At 41.0% G+C, this 23,453-nt stretch overlaps 1 protein-coding gene across 2 annotated transcripts in view; it reads right to left on the reverse strand.

Annotated features, from left to right (window-relative positions):
* Positions 1 to 22,155, reverse strand: part of megf6 (multiple EGF like domains 6) — a 59,432-nt gene extending 37,277 nt beyond the window's left edge. For both annotated transcript variants that reach the window (XM_056243342.1, XM_056243341.1), the window contains exons 1-5: positions 21,834 to 22,155; positions 17,952 to 18,086; positions 9,407 to 9,516; positions 9,233 to 9,337; positions 1,538 to 1,660 (exon numbers count right to left, since the gene is read on the reverse strand). In XM_056243342.1, coding sequence (XP_056099317.1) covers positions 1,538 to 1,660; positions 9,233 to 9,337; positions 9,407 to 9,516; positions 17,952 to 18,086; positions 21,834 to 21,919 — 559 coding nt within the window. In that variant the 5' untranslated portion in view covers positions 21,920 to 22,155. The remainder of the gene's footprint in view (positions 1 to 1,537; positions 1,661 to 9,232; positions 9,338 to 9,406; positions 9,517 to 17,951; positions 18,087 to 21,833) is intronic.
* Between the last annotated feature and the right edge of the window lie 1,298 nt (positions 22,156 to 23,453).

Below are 23,453 nucleotides of genomic sequence, written 5' to 3' on the forward strand. Positions count from 1 at the left end.
CATAATCAAATTATTAACAGTTCTAATTTAACCAGCCTTCATTGATTTGAGTTTTCTATAGTATTTCTTCATCAGAATGACCTAATAACAGAACTGCTGCAGCTCTGTGTTATGTTCTCTCTTTTTCTAGCTAGGCTGGCGTCTGATTTAAGGCTGCTCTGTGCCTGCTCAAAATTCGGTGTAAAGACGTAATGCTGAAAAAAAGCAAAAGCAAGACTAAATGATGCCTGCTCTGACCCAACTTAGCCCCTAGTATAAAATTTACTATTGAAATTGCTGTGTAAATATATTTATGCCAGCAGCATAAAACAGTCTTTGTAAAGACACCTAAGTGCATCTGTGCCATCTTTACGGTGTAAATGTGGCATCTCTCATACACCTGTTTCCTCACCTGTAGCCTTTCAGTCCAGCAGGACCTGAGACAGCAGGCAGGATCATCATCCCCACACTTACACACTAACAGCTGAGATGGACACAGATGTAGAACCGTCTCTCTCAGCACATTCAGGCACTACTGCCCACACAAAGCCCATTATACATCATCTTTCATCTCATGATGAAACCTAGCCAAAACTAATGGCCTAAACAAGCCCCCGATGCACTCACATGCACAGGATTGATTAAAGGGTAATTCCTGGATTACATTAACAGAGAGCATTGCAAACTACTCTTTACTTACTTACTTTACTTAATTTATTTATGATCATGACAGTTCAAAGCATTATTACCTGGTCAAAAAAGTCTCAAAATGTTCTTCATCATCATGAAAGTTTATTATCTGCATCCGTTTTAAAGCCATATCAGTCTAAACTTCTGATATATGGTTTTCTGAATGTCAGAAGGCGCGTCCCGTAAGTATAAAATTAAGTTCTCTTTCACGTCGTATTCTGTCAAATACACACAAGTTCACATGAACGCAGTCGGTTATGTCTGTGAACGTGAACAGCAGGTAAAGAAATCGCATGTGTATATTAGATCTGTGTATTAAAGTGAAAGCACTACAGTATCTACTGCTAAATATGCTGATAATATGAATCAAACAACTAAAGAAAAACAGAAAATCACTCACTGCTCCTAATTGAATAACTTTAGTAGCTTTAAAAAGAATTGTTAAATGCTCTGGCGAGGAGATAAACATGGCGGACTGTGTACAGCTCACTCAGGGCGGGTCTATGCTAATAGGGCGGAGTCTGTCAGCAGTCGTGGGCGGGGCCTAATTATTTGTGAGGTCACATATGCTAGAATCTGCAAACGGCTTGTTCTGAGACACTGCTTATGATTTATGTGGATTAAAAAAAAACAGTGGGTGGATTTTTACCATTATAGGGTGGTTGTGCTGACACAAATTTATGCTCAAACACCATGTAAAAGTGAATTTTGCATAATAGGTCCCCTTTAATTTACTGCTGCTTATTTTTAGATATGAATAATGTGGGCTCCTTTCTCGAATGTTTGTTTTAAGCGGGTCACTCTGATTATAGAGAGGTTAATTGTCTTCCGAAACATAATATAAACACGGATGTGAGTGTGCGCTTACCTTGGCAGGATTTCCCATCATCTCCGAGTTCACTACCATCAGGACACCTGCAGTAATAACTGCCGATAGTGTTACAGCACGTGCCTTCACATCCGCCATTCTCGTCCGCACACTCGTTTATATCTGAAAAGACAAAAGAAAGAAAGAAAGAAAGAAAGAAAGAAAGAAAGAAAGAAAGAAAGAAAGAAAGAAAGAAAGAAAGAAAGAAAGAAAGAAAGAAAGAAAGAAAGAAAGAAAGAAAAACCCTGAGCATCCATGTAGACTATAACAATCTTTATATTGTGTTTTGGAAATTAATATGCTAATAATTTCCTACTAATATTTTACTTTAAATCCATCTGGAAAATCTGTCTTTCTTTATCCATCTACTTCCTCTTTATATTTTGATAAGTTCCCTCTCTCCAGCATGCTGGTTAGATCTGTGAAAGACTTTCTGTAAAAATGTTTCCTGTCTCATGCCATTGTGCGTCATTTTAACATAATTGTAAGAAAAATGTCATCACACAGACATAAACAGACAAACCACACAAACAAACCCACTTATATAAACCCCCACACACACAAACAAACACACACCATGCAGCGCTCATACTCAGGTAATAAGTACAAGCTGGTCCAAACGGCTGCCTTCTGCTCGACAGGTTTGCGCACAAACTTAAAATGGTGAAAGCAAAAATGTTTCGCAATAAGTTCATAGAAACTTATCTTATAAATCAATCAGTAAATACAATTATTTGATAGTGTGTTTTCTGCAAAGCCTCAGAAACCAAGGATGGGTCGCCATTGCAAAGGTTCAGGCCACACCCACGCTTGGTTTCTAAGGCAACACAGCATCACCAGATGAACTTCACATCTGACTATAATTTGAACATCAACTATCTAATATTATAAAAAATCTGTATTTTTAATGTTATCAAATGAGAACATATATATATTTTCACCCATCTCCATCTGTTTTCTTCTTTCTGTTTTCTTCTCTCTAACAACCTTTGACTGGACGACACGGCACTGACCTCAAGCAAACATCCCATAATAATACAGAGTGCTGACAACATCTTTCCTGTGGAAAGACAAGGACAGATTTACAGATGTTCTGAGACGTTAGGCGTTCTAACTGTGGTGCTGTCCACTCGCTTATACAGGTTTGCAGAGAAAGATGCCAGAATTTTCTATGCCTTTAAGTGATTTCACAAAACTACAATGTGTTTGCTGTGGCTAAAATGTGTGTCTTGATAAGGACTGACATGCACGCTGAAACACACACACAAATACATCTGAGAATAAACATCCACTCCGCCATCTGTTCAGCTTGTTTAGGCCCCTGTTTTCTACGTTTCACACCTGGTGATCGTTCTCTTTGTCTTTTTAAATCTTTCTACCTCTAGATCTGTTTTGTATCCAGACCTCTGCCATTAATCTTGCTCTGGCCCTGACTGGGAAACAGGAACAGGGAACAGAACGATGAAAAACATCTAGAAATAAAACAAGAATAAACAACAGGAAATGGAAAGCAAATGGAAAGACTATTTTAAAAGGTTGTTGAACTAATTCAGTTTGTGTTGTGTAATATTTAAACATTTATATCTTTTAAAGAGGGTTTTGAGCTGAACATATTCTGTATATTGAATGCCACAAATAATGTACAACACAGACATGTATTGTATTATTGTATTCCACTGTAATGCTTTTCTAATGTTTTTTTAAATTAAACATGAGCAAGACATGTATTTTACCATTTTCTCCCCAAATCCTCACATCTCTTTCCAGGTTCGTTTTCACACGGATGCTTTAAAATGTAATTGTCTCTTCTTTCACTTTTAATCCCGATTAGCTGTGTTTACCGGAATGGTTAAAGCAGATAAATTTAACCAGGAATTTGTTAATGCTTTTACACTTTTAAATGTCCTTTTAATGTTCAATGGCTGAGAGGTGAGTAGAATAATGTAATTTCACTGTACCCAGTTTTTGAAAACACATTGCTTTCATAGAGCGAACCTTTCGCTGATTGTTTACAGTTTAATGGAAGTTACTCCCATAATTCTGATATCTTGCATGGTTTTTTTTTTTCATTCCACTGCCCTGTGTCTCGCATTTTTTAAATTCATTGTTCAGTCTAATTTGAAAAAAATGTAATATACCCAACTAGTTGAATTTTGCCCGGTTAGATAAATCATGATTTCTATGATAAAATCTTTTGTTTTGTTTTGTAATTTGTTGATCTTTGTTGCAGATAAAAAAAATGCTAAAAAAAAAAATGTAACGTTTACAAATAAATTAAAATATCCTAGGTTTGAAAATATACATACATTTTAAAAATAAATATTTACAATATTTTATATTTTCAAAATATTTTATGTACCTATTTGTAAAATTTTTAAAATAAATATTTACAATATTTTATATTTTCAAAATATTTTATGTACCTATTTGTAAAAAAAAAAAAAAAAAGTTATATATACATATATTAAAATTGTCACTAAAACTGTTTCTCCCCATTGCACAATGTTATTCTGAGGTGTTCTGGTTGGTTATTGGCTCAAGTTAAAATGGACCAGCTCCCAAGACTCCTCCCATGAGTATTTTAATGTATGGGATTTATGACAATCCATTAATTCATTCAGCTATATAAAACACATCTCTTACTGACTTCCATTTAAATACTGAGATGTATTACATATAAACTGATGGCCTTAATTATTGGGCCAGAGCGATCAGAGGTGAACGGAAATCTAATAACCATAGCTATCTTTCCTGGGATCTCTGATGCGTTCTGCAGACGACACCTGACAAGACCTCACAAGGTCCCCTACATAGTGTCTTTTTCCCCTCAGAAGTAAATAAGAGGATTATTGTCACAGTTAGACCTTTTAATTTAAGATATAAACTCGTACTGCTTATAAATGCGCAAATGAGTCTCAAAGGAAACATAACACAATAAAGATTGGGTATTTTCATACTCTCTTATTCCTTTTACTTTGTCTCAATGCATGGTAAAGTCATTTGGTTATCTCTCAGGGTTATGAATGCTTCGAGGAAAAGCAGCAGTTTCTCATGAATATCCCCTGTCCTTTCATTGGGAAATCCTCTTTAATGGGTTAGACAGAGCAGTTACAAAACGTTTAAGCGAACTGTGTGTCCGATCAGAGAAAAAGATAGTTTTGCGTATACTGTAACTGTACAGCAACTGTCTGCCCGTCTCTCAGCGTCTAGAGGCACGTGTCTTCTGTTGTATAGTGATCACACAGATCATTGCATTTGGCCCTGTATTATCCTACATAAACACACATATATCCAAACCAGGCCTCACATTCAAGCATGACTTCTTTTCAAACAGCAAGGGACTTTAAAACATCTGGCAAGCATTTGCACATTAATTACGCATTTCCGCAATTAACGGATGATCTGTATACAGCTACCAACAGGATGTTTCAATAATCGATCAAATATTAAGTTACAGGTGCTTTACTGACTCCATGAAAATAACTAATTATGAAGAGAAAACAAATTACCACCATTTTGGTAATCAAATATGAAGATTCACAAACTATATAACCATGACTGTGTTTCAAGCCCTAACAAGCCTAGTAGCCTACTTAGACAAAATGTGGTCAGTAAGAGGTTTTTTAAGTCTCTATGTTCCATTAAAAACAGCAATATTGTAAATTATTACAAATTAAAATAAATGACTGTCTCTTGGTCAATTTAATGTGTCCTTGCTGAAAGTATCAATTCAATTAATTATATCAATTCTATAAATATATCAAGAAGATCCCTCTAAATATTTCAACTGTTTCTCCTAAAGAACAAAAATATTAAAGACCATATCGCATTAGTTAATCTCACTTTTGTCTCTTCAAGAGTTTCAGAAGAGATCTCAATAATGTCTCAACTGTGCTCATATTAGCCAACCAAAGTCTGCAATCAAAAAACCTTCCAACTTATTATCTGCACTATATGCTATCAAGATTCATTTTGTAGCGCTCTACTTTTTCTGTGTCAATAATTTGTGTCTCTATTTTGTCTATGTATTTCTCCTATAAGGAATTTTAGAAGAAACATGATCTGAGATAAAGTTGAAAGCACCATTTAGTCTAAGTTTCATGAATCACTAATAAGCTAAAATAATTTTCCTTCAATAACTTGTATTTCATTTATAACACTGAATATTGACAGCTAAAGACAGATCTTTAGGGGTCTAGAGGGTTTTGTGTTAAAAGCAACAGAACATTCCAGCACACACACACAACCGGTTCATGTTTCTCCACAGCAGGATTTGGTTTCTCTGTCTCTCAACTGAGATCACCTGCTGAGTGGAGACGGTAAATTCATTTTCTTCTAAGATCTCACTTGAATAAAGTTTTAAATGTTCCAGACTCACTCAAGATATAACCTTTTGACCAGGAAACTCACTCCTCACTCTCAAGGACACTGATTTCATTGCCAGAGCGTCCTGCAGAAGTGAAGTTCTTGTTCAAATAGGAGTTTCTCACCAAACCAGCATATGGAGCATATCAGTACGACTTACACTGAAAGGTCTGTCCATTCTGGATAAGCAAGCTTTTGAACAGAAAGTAATCTATCTGAGGACCTCAATCATAATTAGTTCAGAAAAGGTGAGTGAACTGAAAGATAAAGACATAGAGCAGTGAGAAAGGGGAAAACTGGAAAAACAATTGACTCTTTCTTAATAAATGTTCCGGGTCTCATTGTGCATGATTGATCAGGACATGTTATTCTGAGGAAAAATCTTTCATTAAAACTGAATGTTCTTTTATACTGACATAATCAAGGCCACGCAGACAGGGGGGAAACAATATTTGCCAACAAGATCCTTATATTTTTGACGCTTGCTCATGCAGAAGTCTGTGCCATGATGCTACAGTGCCATAAGAAGAACATTTTGGTTTCCCAAAGAACCTTTCAAATCATAAAAGAATGATTTTAATGATCTGAAGAACCCTCTTTCACTAAGAAACTTTTGTGCAATGGCACGGTTTCATGGATGTTTAAGGTTCTTAATGGAACCATAGATGCCAATAAAAAAACTTTATTTTTAAGCATGTTTAAAGCGTGTCAGGGTTTTCTGACTGGGTGCTATTAGCCAGCCAAAAAAAAAAAAAAAGTAGTGCCGCAACTAACAATTATTTTGATAATCAGTTAATCTGTTGATTATTCCTTTGATTAATCAGATGAAAAATCCAAAAATGATTAATTATTAAAAAATGTACGGTATATAATTGCTGTCCCAATTCTGTCCCAATGTTGTCTTCCAAGAAACAAATACAGTATATTAAATGCATCTATTTTGGCAATGTCGATGTACAATATTATATTATATACATAATATATTATACATGTACAGTACATTAACACTCAAAATTGTGTAACATTATGAACCATTAAAGGATAGTTCATCCAAAAATGAAAATTCTCACATTATTTACTCACCCTCATATCATTCCTAACATGTATGACTTTATATCTTCTGTGGAAAACAAAAGAAGATATTTTAAAGCATGTTTGAACTTTTTTGTCCATACAATGAAAGTCAATAGGGTTCAAAACAACATCTTCTTTTGAGTTCTGCAGAAGAAATAAAGTCATTCAGGTTTGGTATTCATGAAGGTGAATAAATTATGAAGGGATTTAAATTTTTGGGTGAACTATCCCTTTAAATGAAATGATGCCTTTCTGCATTCAAAGCAGTGAGGCTGGGTCTGTGTACTGAAATTATAAAGATGTCAACTGGACTATATAAGAATATAATATATGGATATCTGTGTGTGTCCATGCAAAGAATGTAAGATATGTGACCCAATTTAAAGAGGTGCCTAAACAAGTTGTTTGTGGATCAGTAACTCTTGAACTCCTCAATACTCTGTGGTATTCCATGGAAGTATGCAGAGTCAGGACCCTCAGTGGGGTTGTAGCTCTTAACTCCAGTGTAGAGCAAACAAGATGGAGGAAAGGAAACCCTCAGGCAAACTGTATCAAACACACTCAGTACACACAGACACATCTTTAAACACTGTCCGCTTAGCACATATTGTAAACCTGTAAACAGGGAAGTTGCAGTAATGGACAGTGAAGAGCTTGTTTCCCACGCGTCTCTTCAACCCCACCAGGAAGAGACTGTTGTTTAATAGAACAACACAACTTTTACATTTTTAAATGGAGAGTAAATGAAGACTTTTTGCAGCCTTCCTCAAAAGACTTCAAGACCAAATGATCTGAGATCTTCTGACCAAATTCATTTTCTAGTTTGTCAACAATTGTCTCATATGTGTCTATTTTCATTTCTTCTAAGCAATTTGAGGAGAAACATCTGAAACAATGTTGAGACTTGATTCAATTAATACTAGTTAATATATCGGTAGCACTTCCGTTTAGGGTCCAATTCTCACTAGTTGCTGCTTATTAGCATGCATATTACTAGGATATTGGTTGTTTATTAGTACTTATAAAGCACATACTAATGCCTTATTCTGCATGACCATATTCTACATCCCTTAATCATACCAAACTTAACGACTACCTTAATAACTATTAATAAGCAGCAATTAGGAGTTTATTGAGGCCAAATCATAGTTAATAGTTAACAGTAGTCTCTGTTCTATTAAAGAGCGATTCAATTGTCCTCTAATATCAAAATAAATACCTCTAAGGCACATGTGTCTCATTTTTTGTTCCACAGAAGACAGTAAGTCCTACAGGTTTGGAACAACATGAGGGTTTAACTTTCTGATTCTATGAATAGTATTCCCTGCTTTCTCTCTCTCAGAACTGAGACGTGACCAGTGGCTTTTAAACACAGCAAATCAGTCCAACAGGAAAGGGCAGATGAGCTACAGCGTGTCCTGGGCTGCAGTGGCAGCGTCTATTGAAAGAGAGCACTGTAAAAACATTCTTCCACATGCACATATACACAGTCTCAGAGTCAAATGAGCTTAATGGGTTTACCAGTCCAACATGGAAAAGACATTTTTCATCACAGTCATTTCACCGTCATACTGTTTAGCCATTAGCCTTCTGTGTTACGGACATGCAGAAGAAAACTTTAATTTTAGAAACTCTGGGAAAGCATTTTAGGAGCACAAACCTCCATCTCAGCACAAAACCGCAGCAGGAAAGCTGCTTTAGGCAGATCACACACACACACAAATCAATGACTAAACTTAGAGGTTTACTGTTAAGACACAAACACGAAATCTCATTCACATACTACTGTGTGTGAGGCTTCTTCAATGCTCAAAGGCATATTTACTCTGCTGGTTTCAATTGAAGTCAAACTCTGCTGTTAAACAGATAACCAGATCTGGTAAACCATGTTTACCACCAGAACACATACACTCTCATTCGACACCTCACAGTGTGAAAACCTCACATGTGCTGTCAAAAAAAACCATGAGAGACAGAAACAAGTGAGAATCTAACAAACCACAGTGACGTTTGCCTGAGAAAACTCACAGGTGGTGGAAAGAGAGTGTGGGAGGAGAAACACCAGGGAAACAAGCTTCAAAGACACCAATTGACCTCGACTTAGACATATACAACACTCTTGCATCAACACAAACTCATATGCATAAACGCAAACAGCCTGACCCATGCAGCAGACCTTTTGAACATTCAAAAGATAAATAAGCCACTATTCAGGCGCTGAAACTTCAACCCCTTCAAAGGGCATGAAAGACTCACCGTATTGGCAGCGCGTTCCTTCGAACCCTTCTGGACACTGACATAGCTGATCACTGGTCTCAGAGCACATCCCACCGTTAAAGCAGGTACCAGAAGAACACACTCCTGTAGATAACACTGTTCAGATACTCTGTATCCATAACACACACACATATACAGTGTTATGATACTCACTATGAAGACAGCCTCTCTCTTCCCCTCTCTGCATCCATCCTGGGCAGCACCTGTAGACTGTTTGCATCTCCATACTGTACACCTGCCTGTACACTGTATAATAGCCTGTCCTGAGATAGACATACAGAGGGAGAAATAGATGCAGAAATAGAGTTAACAGGTTATTATGTGTAGAGGCTGATATGGGCCTAATGCGACATACATACCGTAGTATAATAAATAAATTGTTTGACGATGACAAATGAGACATGGGCCTACATAACATTGCTAAAATAAATGGGGAATGGGTTAGATGTTAAAAACATTTAACCACAAAATATGTATTGTTCATTCTGTGCTCCGGAAATAACGTAATAACAGGAAGAGCCGTCAAATTATACAGTTGCTATATACTCTAAACGTGCTCACAATACTTGACTAATCTTCCGATTGTTGAACCTCTTTTAACTTGACTATAGGCGTCTTAAAAACGTGATCATAATGCGCAAAAAAACGCAGAAAAGCAGCCAGACGCGGCGCAGTCTAGCGCGTTTAAAAAGCAGCATAGTGGAACAAAAAAACGATGCATTCTGTGAGAAGAACCTAACCGATTTCTGAACGAGTCGTTGGCTTGAGTCGAGTCTTTTCAATTAATCTTTTGAACCAGTTCACAATACCATTCTAAACAATTCACAGTGCAAGCGGTTCTCTAGTGGTTTTAAATCTTTTAGATGCAAAATATGATCATTCTCGTGACCCCCTCATGAGATCCCCTTCGTAAAATTGTATATAGCTAAAATAATTAATAGTAACATTGTTTGGAATTAGTTTCTATTGTTAAGTTATTGTTAAAGGTGACCTATAATTCAAAATTGAATTTACCTTGGTATAGTCAAATAACAAGAGTTCAGTGCATGGACATGACATAGAGTGAATCTCAAACTGGACTGTTTTCGCGTTCTCATTTAATTCACGTTTATGAAAAACACCCCTGAAAAACGGTCGGTTCTCTTACGAGAGGTTCTCTCGTATTGCGTAAGCTAGCTTACGCTGCGGGAAAGATTCATCTTTGCTGAGATATTGAAGCCAAAAAATTATTTCATAATTTGTATCCATTGACAACGCAGTTCCTCTGCGGCAGACCTAGAGCAGGCTAGCTAGCAGCTCATTGGTTCGCTCAGAGAGAACTGCTTAAGCCTATGGGAGAGCGGGGCTGAACCCGCTTCCAATGAGAGGCGCCCGCGCGCTCATTGCGTCATGGCCCGCCAGAATGGGCGTGGCTATGGTGTATATAACAGTCTCTCCCAGGCTTATATGTTGATTCATTTCATCTTCAGCAAGCTGCACGCTTCTGCTGTCCTGAGAAAAGCCGTCGCCGTCGAGAAGGCATCACTCTAGCGAGCTCCCGGACCCTGAAGAAGCCGGCCGTCTTTGCCACCTTCAGCCGCCCTGCAAGCTAGCGCCATCCGACGACTGTATCCTTCTCTTTTCTCTTTATATATCTAAAAGAGCCGAGCGTCTTTTTAAAGATGTCTCGTTTTTCCTCTCGAGGACGGAGACCGCCATGTCATCTGCGCTCTCTGCCTGGGACTCGAGCACGCAGAACTCGCCCTCGCGGATGGAGGATGCGACTTCTGTGAGAGCCTGCCGTTGTCGTCCCTGCGGGCACGACTTCTGGCAGCAAAATCCGCTCCCGCGTCGCCTCCCTCTTCGCCGCGTAAGAAGAAACGCCGCTCCCAGAGGCCGCCGGAGCCCCCTGCGGAACCATGCGGGCCGCCGCCGCCGCTTCCCGCTTCCCGCTTCCCGCTCTCCCTCCCCGCCCCTGCCGGACATACAGTTGCCGCCGAGTGGCCGCTCTGTCGCTTCCGATGTTGCCGCGGAGGAGAAGGATTCCTGTTCACTGCTCGCATCAGACAGTGAAGAATGGTCATCTCTCGGATCCACGAGAGAGTCGGCGGGGATCCGCGCCGGGATAGAGGAGGAACTAATGCGCCTCCTCTCACGGGCCGTCGAACGCCTCGGTCTCGAGTGGTCTCCTCCACCCGAGCAGGCCCCGAACCGGATGGACGGCAGCTTTTTTCATCTGCGCTCGACCCCCGCGTGCAACCGGGCCGCCCCATTCCTGCCTGAACTTCACACAGAGCTGACGAAGTCCTGGAATGCCCCGCTCTCGGCTAGAAACCGCTCCGATATATCCGCCTCGCTGCGCTCGGTGGACGGAGCCGCCGAAAAAGGTTACTCAGCCATGCCGCCCGTTGAGGACTTGGTCGCCGCACACCTCTGCCCGCCCTCTGCTAGATGGCGCTCTTCCCCCACGCTTCCTTCGAAAGCTTGCAGAGCGACCTCGAGCTTTCATGCTCGCGCCTACGCCGCCGCCGGTCAGGCCGCCGCAGCGCTACATTCTATGTCTGTCCTCCAAGTATTACAGAGCGATATTCTCCGTGAGTGGGCCGAAAGCGGTAGAAACCCCTCCCCCGCTGTCACGGATCTGAGAAGTGCTACACACCTCGCCCTTCGCGCCACTAAAGCCGCCGCACAAGCTCTGGGGAGATGCATGGCCAGCCTTTGTGTAGCCGAGGGACACTTATGGCTCACGCTCGCCGACATGGGAGATTCTGAGCGCGCCGCGTTTCTTAACGCGCCCCTCTCCCCGACGGGCCTTTTCGGATCTGCTGTCACGGGAATCGTCGATCGCTTTTCCGAGGTCCAGAAAGCTACTCAGGCGATGAATTTGTTTCTGCCCCGCCGCGCTAGCTCTTCCGCGGACCGCTCTCGCGAGCCTCCTGCCAGAGATCCACCACAGCGCCCCCCTCCGCAGACTCAAACAGCCCAGCGCAGACAGGGCGGCCGCCCTCGCTCTCGCTCTGACAGCCGCCGCAGACCGCCGCCCCCACGGGGCCCGCGACCTAAGATCACGCTGAAGCCTGATCATCAGAAGTCTGCCTAGCAAAGTTAAGAAAACGACGGTGCTCTCCCGCTGCGGCCGGACCGCCGTCAAAGCTTCGCCCTCTGCCAGTCCCCGTTGTTTCGCCGACTGCTGTAGTGTTGACCGCCACAAACAAGCCGGTGTCCCAGCCCGCTTGCGAGCGACAAAAAGCCGTTTTTACGGCTACCCAGAGAAATCTCAAAAAGAGAAAATTTGCCAGTTGTGTAGAAAATGTGCCCACAATCATGTGCTCACCCATACACACAAGCATAACATATCCCGTGTCTCTATCAGAGCCCCATCACATGAAACGGGCACAGCCCGCTCTAATATCAGAGAACATAAACACGCCCACGAGCTCGTGCGCGTGTCCCCTCTCTGCTCGCTCTGTTTCACGGCCCATAGACTCCTCTCTGAGTGCAAATCCCGTTGCCACACACATTCAAAGCGCACCCACACACTGTGTCCAGCCCGCTATGTGCAGCAATCAGGGCGATATAGCCATTCGGCCACTAGCCGCATGCTCCAAAGCGTGGGAAGCCATTCCAGGCATTTCCCCGTGGGTGCTAAGCATTATAAAGAACGGCTATCTGCTACAGTTTCACCGCCGCCCGCCTCGTGCGCGCGCGCGGCTCGAATCTACTGTCAGCCCGCTGGCCGCCGGCACGCTCTGCTCAGAAATTGCGACGCTGTTGCAAAAGGGCGCCATAGAGAGAGTCCCACCATCTATGACCGAGTCGGGGTTTTACGGCCGTTATTTTCTGGTTCCCAAGAAAGACGGCGGCCTCAGACCGATTTTAGATCTCAGGTCTTTGAACAAAGTACTCATGAGGAGACCGTTCAAGATGCTCACTACCAGGAAACTCCTCGCGCAGGTGCGATAAATCCAGATAAAGATCCAGATAAATCCCTGTCACAGGCCATTCTTACGTTTCGCCTTCGAGGGTCATGTTTATCAATACGCCGTTCTCCCGTTCGGCTTATCCCTGGCGCCCCGCACATTCACGAAGTGCATGGATACGGCGCTCGCCCCCCTGCGGAGCCAGGGGCTGCGCATATTGAATTATCTGGACGACTGGCTGATTTTGGCCCAATCACAGACTGAGCTTCTGTCGCACCGCGCAGTTCTCCTCGACCATCTGAAAACGCTGGGCCTCTCTGTCAACTGGACAAAGAGCTCCCTTCAACCCAGTCAATCGATTTCCTTTCTAGGAATAGATTTGAACTCGGTCACGATGACGGCTCGCCTGTCTACACAGCGCGCGCGCAGTGTACAGCGACTGGCCGCCTCGTTTCAGATGGGCACCCGCACACCTCTGAAAACTTTTCAGAGGATGCTGGGTTACATGGCCTCAGCCTCCGCTGTGCTTCAGCTGGGCCTTCTGCACATGCGTCCGCTTCAGTTTTGGTTAAACAGCCGTGTACCCCACCGCGCGTGGAACACGGGCCGCCAGCTGATCAGAGTTACGCAGACATGTCTCACGGCGCTGCAGCCATGGACAGTAGCAGAATGGTTTCGACAGGGCGTCACGATGGGGACCTTTTCCCGCCGAAAAGTCATCTCGACAGATGCATCCAACACGGGTTGGAGTGCAGTCTGCGAGGGCTCACCGGCCTTCGGCCATTGGTCGACACAGGAAAGCCCCGTACACATAAACTGTCTGGAAATGCTTGCGGTCGAGAACGCGCTTTCGCGCTTCCTCCCGCTCATTCGGGGACACCACGTCCTGATCCGTTCGGACAACATGGCTGTGGTCTCCTATCTCAACCGTCAGGGCGGTGTCAGGTCCAGGAATCTCTTCCTACTGACACACCGCATTTTAGTTTGGTCTCAGAGCCGCCTGCTCTCGCTCAGAGCGACGCATGTGCCGGGCCATCTGAACGACGGTCCAGACATACTGTCCAGGAACCTCATCTCCTCAGGAGAATGGTCCCTGAACACACAAACGGTCCAAATACTGTGGCGGCTATTCGGCAGAGCAGAGGTGGACCTCTTCGCGTCAGAAGAGAACGCTCACTGCCCAATATTTTTCTCAAGGAGCGAGGACGCGCTAGCCCAGGAATGGCCTCGCCGCCCGCTCTATGCATTCCCTCCGATCGCTCTGCTACCACAGGTAATTCAGAGGATCAGGGACACACGCCACTCGGTGCTCCTCATAGCCCCGCGTTGGGAGAGTCAGAATTGGGTTCCGGAGCTCACTCAGCTGTCACAGACAGCCCTGTGGCCCATCCCAGTCAGAGCAGATCTCCTCTCTCAAGCTCGCGGCACGATCTGGCACCCCCATCCACGGCGCTGGGCGCTACATGCATGGGTGATCAACGACTATTCGTCGATTTGCCAGAAGGAGTAAGAAACACTATCATACAGGCTAGAGCACCTTCCACGAGAAGGCTCTATGCGTCTAAATGGTCTGTGTTCTCAAAATGGTGCACCGACAAACATCTGGACCCACGGTCATGCGAGGTGCCGTCTTTGCTTGTTTTCCTTCAAGAGATGCTGGACAAGGGCAGGTCCCCCTCCACTCTCAAGGTTTACGTGGCAGCCGTCGCGGCGTTCTCTGAACCCCGACGCGCTCAGTCCCTGGGCAAAGACGAGTTAGTCATCCGCTTCCTCAGGGGAGCTAAGAGGATGAACCCTCCGCGCCCCCCTTCGGTTCCTATCTGGGATCTTTCTATAGTTCTCGAAGCTATGAAAGCACCCCCGTTCGAACCGCTCGAGTCTGTGGACCTAAAATACCTCTCGCTCAAAACCGTTTTTCTGACGGCTCTGTCCTCAGTAAAACGCGTGGGGGATCTTCACGCGCTCTCATCCAGCGCCGCGTGTCTCGAGTTTGGACCGAATGATTCTGTTGTCATTCTCAAACCTAGACATGGCTATGTCCCGAAGGCGATTGGTACCCCGTTCAGGGCTCAGATTATTTCCCTATCGGCTCTGCCTTCATCCGATAGTGAGCGCAACGCCAATCTCCTCTGCCCGGTGCGGGCTCTGAGATTGTACACTACGCGCGCTGCCGCGTTCAGACGCGCTGAGCAGCTTTTCGTGTCGTTTGGGGGGCGCACCAAAGGTCTGGCCGCCTCTAAACAGACACTGTCTAGATGGATAGTAGACGCTATCGCCTCTGCTTACGCATCTAAATGCCTGCCCTGCCCTCTGGGCATCAGGGCGCACTCCACTAGAGGCATGGCCTCATCGTGGGCATGGTCCTGTGGAATTTCCATTCATGACATTTGTGTGGCCGCGGGATGGGCCTCCCCGTCCACTTTTGTCAGATTTTACAACTTGGAAGTTCCCGCCTTGCAGGCAAAATTACTAGCTGTCTAACAACCAGCTCCCTAAGAAGCTGCATTACTGGGAGTCCCTCACACAACCGGTTCGCCCCTTGTGCTCTCCTTAAATGCTTATACACTTCATGTGCCCGCTCTGCCGGCCTCATACATGCTTATGTATACACTTCATGTGCCCGCTCTGCCGGCCTCATAATACATTCACTCCACGTTAAAAATCCCCCGGTATCACCCTGGGATTCATGAGTGGATTCATAGCGCGCACGGCGTTGACCAGGTGTTCCCGCAGCGTAAGCTAGCTTACGCAATACGAGAGAACCTCTCGTAAGAGAACGAATCGGTTACCTAACGTAACCTCGGTTCTCTCTAGAAGAGGGAACGAGTATTGCGTTCCCGGCCGTGCTTGCGCTACTAGCATTTCGCTTCACGCTGAAATAAATCAACATATAAGCCTGGGAGAGACTGTTATTTACACCATAGCCACGCCCATTCTGGCGGGCCATGACGCAATGAGACCGCGGGCGCCTCTCATTGGAAGCGGGTTCAGCCCCGCTCTCCCATAGGCTTAAGCAGTTCTGTCTGAGCGAACCAATGAGCTGCTAGCTAGCCTGCTCTAGGTCTGCCGCAGAGGAACTGCGTTGTCAATGGATACAAATTATGAAATAATTTTTTGGCTTCAATATCTCAGCAAAGATGAATCTTTCCCGCAGCGTAAGCTAGCTTACGCAATACTCGTTCCCTCTTCTAGAGAGAACCGAGGTTACGTTAGGTAACCGATTCGTTCTCCACACAATACCGACTGTGACGCAATAGTCGGGATCATTAATATGTACGCCTCCAAATATTTGCATAATGCCAGCCCTCAATGCCAGGGGGAACTGCGCAGCCGAAGCATGGCAGTTGCTCAGTGTGGATGTACACATGAACACAAAAGTATTGTTTATTTTCTCTGGAAATTTTCAAACATTTCACCGACGAGTGTTTCCTCAACTTGCGCCAATACAGAGCTGGCCTCGGATCGAGCTACCAAGCAACACTTTCTGATGTGTAATTGTTCAAGTTCAGACAGGTAATCTTTCTCTCAAAATCGTTCAATACTGTTTATGCATCAGTAAGTCAAGCCAGTGACTAAAATATCAGCTTCACATCGTTTCTTTTAGTAGGATGAAAATAATCGTATTTAAATTGTGAACAAATTATATACAGAAAGCGATCAAAGAACAATCTTTCCACACAGCGCGAGTTTATCTGGACACTTGCCAAACTCGTTATGAAATCAATGACGCACGTTACTGCACAACGAAGCTCTTACTGTATTTACATCATCGTGTTTGCATTGGTGACAGCAGAGAGAGTGCAGAAACTGCTTTGCAATGATTAGATCTTCATTCTCGCGATCAACACACAGTCATCTGCTCAATGCTCATCACGGCAACATTTTATGTGATGGGAATAGATCTAAATACTTTAAAAACATCTCACGATTCGTTAATCTCGATAGCTGTTATAGTAAAAACGTATAATAGCAGTAGTAAAAGTATTCGGGGGAGAGAGTTTCACATGTAATGCGTTGCTATTTCATATGCAAGCATGTCAGCCAATCACAGCAGTGGCCGCGGTTACACTGAATCCCACAGAGACACGCCCCTTCAAACAGAGTGTTCAAATCAGAGGCTAAAAGCAGGCTAGGAAAAATGCCATTTATTTCTAAATTATGATTATTTTTTATCTAAAAAACATACTAACATTATAAGGGTAACCCAGGAAACATTATAAAATAATAAATAAATAAACATTCTAGGGCACCTTTAAACTATTATTAAGTTTTTTTGTACTTCCATAGTACTGCATTATTTTGCAATATATTCTTTCTTTAAAACTTTTAAGCTATTTTTCTCCTGTTTCAGAGTTACTGTCGAAGTTACTGTGTTTTGCCCAATTTTCTTGGTTAAATTGATCAGCAGGTCCGTATTCAGCATGCCAGATTGAAGTCTTATGGTTAATAAGAACATATGTTGACGAAGAGTGTGAAAAGTTTAGGTCTGCTTTCAGAGGAGCAATAGTCGGTTATTATGACTCGTATTAAATCACCATGTGCAAATCACTTAACCCCAGATTTCCAGAAGAGCTTTCAAATCAGTGTACTTAAGTCAATGGAAAGCATCTGCTATGGTAATTGGCAAATTTGGTACTAAATGGTAGGAAAGCAAATCTCTTAAATAAAACTCACTGCTCTGACTTAAGAGATTATTGTTTGGGGAAATAGTAATAAGAGGAAATGATTTAAAGGATAATGACTGAGAGATGTTTAAACATGGAAATTGTGTAAATAGTTTTTGTTCGAGTGTGTCTCACCTCCTCTCGTAGCCCATACACCAGTGCTGAGAAGAACAGCCCTGCCGCCACACCTTCACCATACGGGTAAACGCCTGAACACACGGTTGCCTCACTCCCAGCATAGACATCTCCTGCTCCTCACACACATTCGGCCTGAGAAACAGTGAAAAAGTTTATCAACTATACTTCAATACATATTTATACTTTTATACTTTTAAACCCTATAAATGAACCTCAGTGTTTACGTGATGCGTAACACGAGAATGAACCTCATTGGTTCTTGCTGAAGCTCAAACTTGCTGCGTAACACGAGAATGAACCTCATTGGTTCTTGCTGAAGTTGAAACGTGCTGCGTAACACGAGAATGAACCTCATTGGTTCTTGCTGAAGCTCAAACTTGCTGCGTAACACGAGAATGAACCTCATTGGTTCTTGCTGAAGTTGAAACGTGCTGCGTAACGCACGAGAATGAACTCATTGTTAACTATTTTCTTGTATTTTTAGTACATTACTGGCAGCATGGTTGCCAGCAAGTTACTGTATTTTGATTTACAGCAATTGTACTGTAATTCAATTTAGCACTGTAAACTTTTATTTTATTTTGTAAATGGGTCTGCTTCTGTTATTTATTATACGATGTTGTACTGTAATATCTATATTGGTACATTACTGCTAAATATAACTTTAATTTTCATAATATTTACTATTAATGATAATATAATTATAATATAGTTTTATTTATAATTAGAACTTCTGCTACCCATCAATGTCCACAAACACTAGACTTTTTCATCCCATTTCATGTTAACCCTGTGTAGTTATTGTTTTCTAATATTTGTTGTTTGCATGGTGTCTTTTTGTAATCTCATTACAATGACAATAAAGCTCTATTCTATTCTATTCTATTCTATAATATGTAGTTCTTACAGTAGCCTTTATAAATCTATAGGTAATATTACAATGCTACTGTACTTCAAAATAACATTGCAAATCAAAAGACAATACAAACAATGTTATTGTCAAAAATAATTTTTATTCAATCATTAAACTTGGCTGGGATGACTTTGAGGGATACAGGGACTGGAACCTAGTGAAGATCGGACTCCTCACTAAAAAAAAGACACGACACAGCCTGAAAGATGACATGTGTGCGTTGATGTTTATATGTGAATAATTGCCTAAATCTGTTCAGCATATAAAGTGATCGAGTCCCTTCAGAAAGTTTGGACTAAACCGCTTAATACATATGGATTCGTTTTTACGATCTCTTTATGAACTTTTTGAAGCACCAAAGTGGTAGTTGCGTGGACTGTCATTGGAGGGATAGAAATTTCTCAGATTTCATTAAAAATAACGAAAGTCTTCAACGACATGAGGCGTAAATGATGACATCATTTTCATTTTTGGTTGAACTATTCCTTTAGAGTAAATCAATTGCATATAGGGGGCACTTATGAGCCACATTTTAGACTTTTAACATCAGCTCCTCTTTTAGTGATGTCATAATTAGCAATTTTGTCATAAATGCTCACAGAAGAACATATATGTGGGTTAGCATGTGTGCACCAGCTGTCAGCTGCAGTAAACAGACATACGGATACCAATATGCAAGTGTTCCTCACTAAATACTGGGATAACCACATATTCAGGACTGGGGACAACATGTTATAGTTTTGTCTATAAAAAAAACACTGTATATTTTGGGGGGGGTTAATTGCATTAAACAAAAGAAAATGTGGCTTGTTCTTATAATTTATAAATGTATTATTTGATCACAACACAAGGCTGTACAAAAATCTATAAATGATATAATTAAGCTCTGTTAATGATGACACTATGATCCATTAAAGAAATAGATCCAATGATCTTGCTATTATAGATCTTGTGGCTGCAGAAACAGCTCATTTTAGGATGTTGACAAAATGTTTTCACAACTTGTAAAGTTTAATTCTCTAAGAACATGCTGAACCACAGATCCAAATGATCAGTTGCACCAACACACACGTTTACAGTTAAATACTGAGATGAGGGCATACATACCACAACTTCTGTTGTTTTTACATAAAGCTGCTCTTCAGGGTTATTATCGTTAACCAAAACTAAAACCATAAAAAAAAAAACATTACTTGAATTAAAAATCAATTTTAACTGAAATAAAATAAAATAGGCTATATGAAAAAACTTATTTTATTTCAGCATGATGTTCACCAAGGCAACATTTCTCACTGTCCTTTAGTTTAAGTTGAAATAGCCTAACCAACTAAAACTAAATAAATTAAAACCAATAAATAAAAATCAATAAATACTGTAGAAATTTAAACTTTTTTTATAGAAATTGTTGCCTTGGAGTACTAAAATAACTAAAATAAAAATAAATTAAATTAAAATATAAATATAAAAAAAATACATAACAAAATTACTAAAATTAAAATGAAAACTGAAATTATAAAAATAAAAGCTATAATACCAAAAATAAACCTGCTGAGTTATTTTCTCTAATTTGTAGAATAAAAAAGTATACTTTTATTTATGAACAGATTTTTCAATTGAGTGCACCTAAATATTTCCAGGGGGAGGATTTCTCAGATTTAGACCCTTTTTTAGGGATAATTGTGGCACTAAACTACAGCTAAGAACATACAAACTCAGCTTTCATTCACTTCTCAATACACTCATATCTGTCAGAATCTGTTAGTTGATTAATGTCTTTCTCACTGTTGTCCAAAGGTTAGAGCACCTCACCCACAGCTCTGAATATGGAATATCGCTGAGAATGCATTTCAACTTCATAAATACATCAGGACAGTTGATTTGTTTGAATCCGTCTGTGACAGTCTTTTATTTTAGTTGAGCGAGTGTGGTGAGTCTGGGCTCTGGGTCATGTTCTCTCTCAGGTCGTTTCCTATGACCATCTGGGCACATCCTGAGTCAATTATGGGGCTCTCAGATAAACTGCACAGTCACACGCCGGATCAGCCCTGGAGTCAGTGTGTCAAACACTCACTGGCCTCAGTCACGCTTTACATATTTCCACATTTCAAATTTGAGTCAAGTCTATTTGTAACTGTTTCAAAGCAAGTTGTTTAGGTGAATGTATACATTTAAAATACGGTCTTTACAGAATAAGTCTTTACAGAATAAATTAAATAATTTAGTGATCATTTATGTTTGGCTATAATTTCACATTTTAAATGGAATCTGGCGCTTTTGGCGACACCTAAAGGGCATCAAAAAATAACACATTAATTATCAGTGTCACGTTCCACATTATTGAGCTATTGGTACCAAAACAAATAGCTTACGGTAAGAAACCAAACGGATTAATTATTAGTATTGTTAATAGTAATTTAAGGCATTACCAATGTTACACCTAAGCGACAAGAATAGATCACGACACTGAAACTTTTCATAAGCGAAATGCTTTAAATCGATTCAATTACATTTTCTTAAAAACACAGGTGACGTGACACATTTACCTGTTGAGCCATGGGCCTAGCATTCAAGTAGCACTTTATACTTAAATCACAAAATATAGACTATTTTTAGAAGTTTTGAAGTATTTTGAAGTCCATGCATATTCTAGGCAATGAAAATGAACATATAGCCTATTAATTTAAATGTCAAGACTGTTTTATTATATGAATGTAGGCCTACATTATAGGTAAAATGTAATGTTTGTTATTCTTATTAATGTTATTAAAGTTTAATGGTAGCCTAATGTTTAAGACAAATGTTTTCTTTGAATAGCCTGGGACAAAACACATGTTTGTTTATAAGCCTATATGTTTTGGTTAAGTTTTAGATAAGAATTTTCCGTCTTCATATGCGAATTCAAAAACAAAACTTGATGTAAAAAGTATAATAGAGTAGGCTATGTTGAACAATATAAGATGACTCACATGTCGGGCTGCAGGTCCAGTGATGCTGCGCCGTTCAGAGACACGAGCACACAGACACAGCAGAGCAGAGCCACGGAGCAGCACATCGTTTACTACAGCATATCCACATGCAGCAGACACTCTTCAGGATCCAGGGCCCCGCCGTCCACCTTAAAGGGTCCGATCACTTCATTATACACGAGTAGGTTAGGGCTGTATATTTTTGTGAAAGCGCTAAACGTTTTCTCCTCGCAAACTGAAATAATCGAGCATCCTAGTCCTGGAGCTTGTATCCTCAACCGGGAGCACACTGAGACAGACTGGACAATCGCTCAGCGCTCTTCCCACCACACACACACACACACACACACACACACACACACACACACACACACACACACACACACACACATTCAACCGTTAGGGGCCACGATGGAAACACCGCTCAAAATATTTAGCGGTTGTTTCTCAAGTTCAGTGTGATATGTGTATAGCCTAAGTTAGCCTAGGCTACTCTAAAAAACTTGGATAATTAATTAGGTTATAGTTGGTTACTATAATTAGGCTACATCTTTAAAAATTAGATTAGCCTAATGTAGGCTACTAATTCTCTCTAAAAAGTAGCCTACTTATTTAGTGTTGGGGAAAGTTAAAAGTAGGCCTAATGCTCCTTAAACACCTTGGGGTTGCTGGTTTGATTTTTAATAATAAACTTTTTTTTTCTTTTTTTTTAAATGTAAAGGCTCTTTCGCACCAAAAGTGAAATAAATAAGCTTTCTGCAGGATTGCAGAAGAATAGGACGCAGGAGAAGAAAGTACCACAATCTTATTTTAGCACAAAAAATTAAATGTGATGCCTATATCTTTTTTGCTTAGTAGCTATGCTCAAGGTCAAAAGCAAAGACATTGGTTAATAAAGTGAGAAATACATAAAGTAGGCTATTTTATATGCTATTTAATTATTGCAGAGTTGTGTAATATATTCAACAGAATTGAGTTTGCATTTCACGTTTTATTGATTTAGGTGAATACTGAATCTGTTTTTGGGGAAGTGTGATGAGTAAATGCTCATATTTAGTCTAATAACCATCATGTTCACAGCACACACAACGCCTCTGCACTTACGATTTCTCTCAATATGGGGACAGGAGAGCTGTCAGTCAATGGGAAAACAAAGTTACTCAGATATTTTGTTGTAATTTTTAAAATAAATGCGTTACTTTACTTTACGTTACTTTACTTGAAAAAAGTAATCTGATTACGTAACTTGCGTTACTTGTAATATACTTGTAATGTAACTTGTATCCCCAGCACTGCTTATTACTATTTCCAAATCCCTCGACCAGTTGAACAGTTCAAGGATAGGCATGAAACTGCTCTTTTCTTCTTTCAAATAAATATAATAAAATTGCATAAATTATTCTTGAACTGACCAAAATATTTAAAGGGCAAAGGTTACATTAAAAACATACATTTTATCATTAGACGTTAACTTTTTATGTTAAATCCACTATTGTTTAATATAAAATTGGTCTAGTAGCCTATTTACTATAAATGTAATTACATCAGAATAGGCTAACTTTAATTAAATTATTAAAAATAAATCAGAGTAATCCCTTACCTATTCTTTTATCCCTTATT

The sequence above is a fragment of the Rhinichthys klamathensis genome, unplaced genomic scaffold, assembly GCF_029890125.1.
Source record: "Rhinichthys klamathensis goyatoka isolate OS25496 unplaced genomic scaffold, OSU_Roscu_1.1 h1tg000786l_1, whole genome shotgun sequence".
Lineage (NCBI taxonomy): Eukaryota > Metazoa > Chordata > Actinopteri > Cypriniformes > Leuciscidae > Rhinichthys > Rhinichthys klamathensis.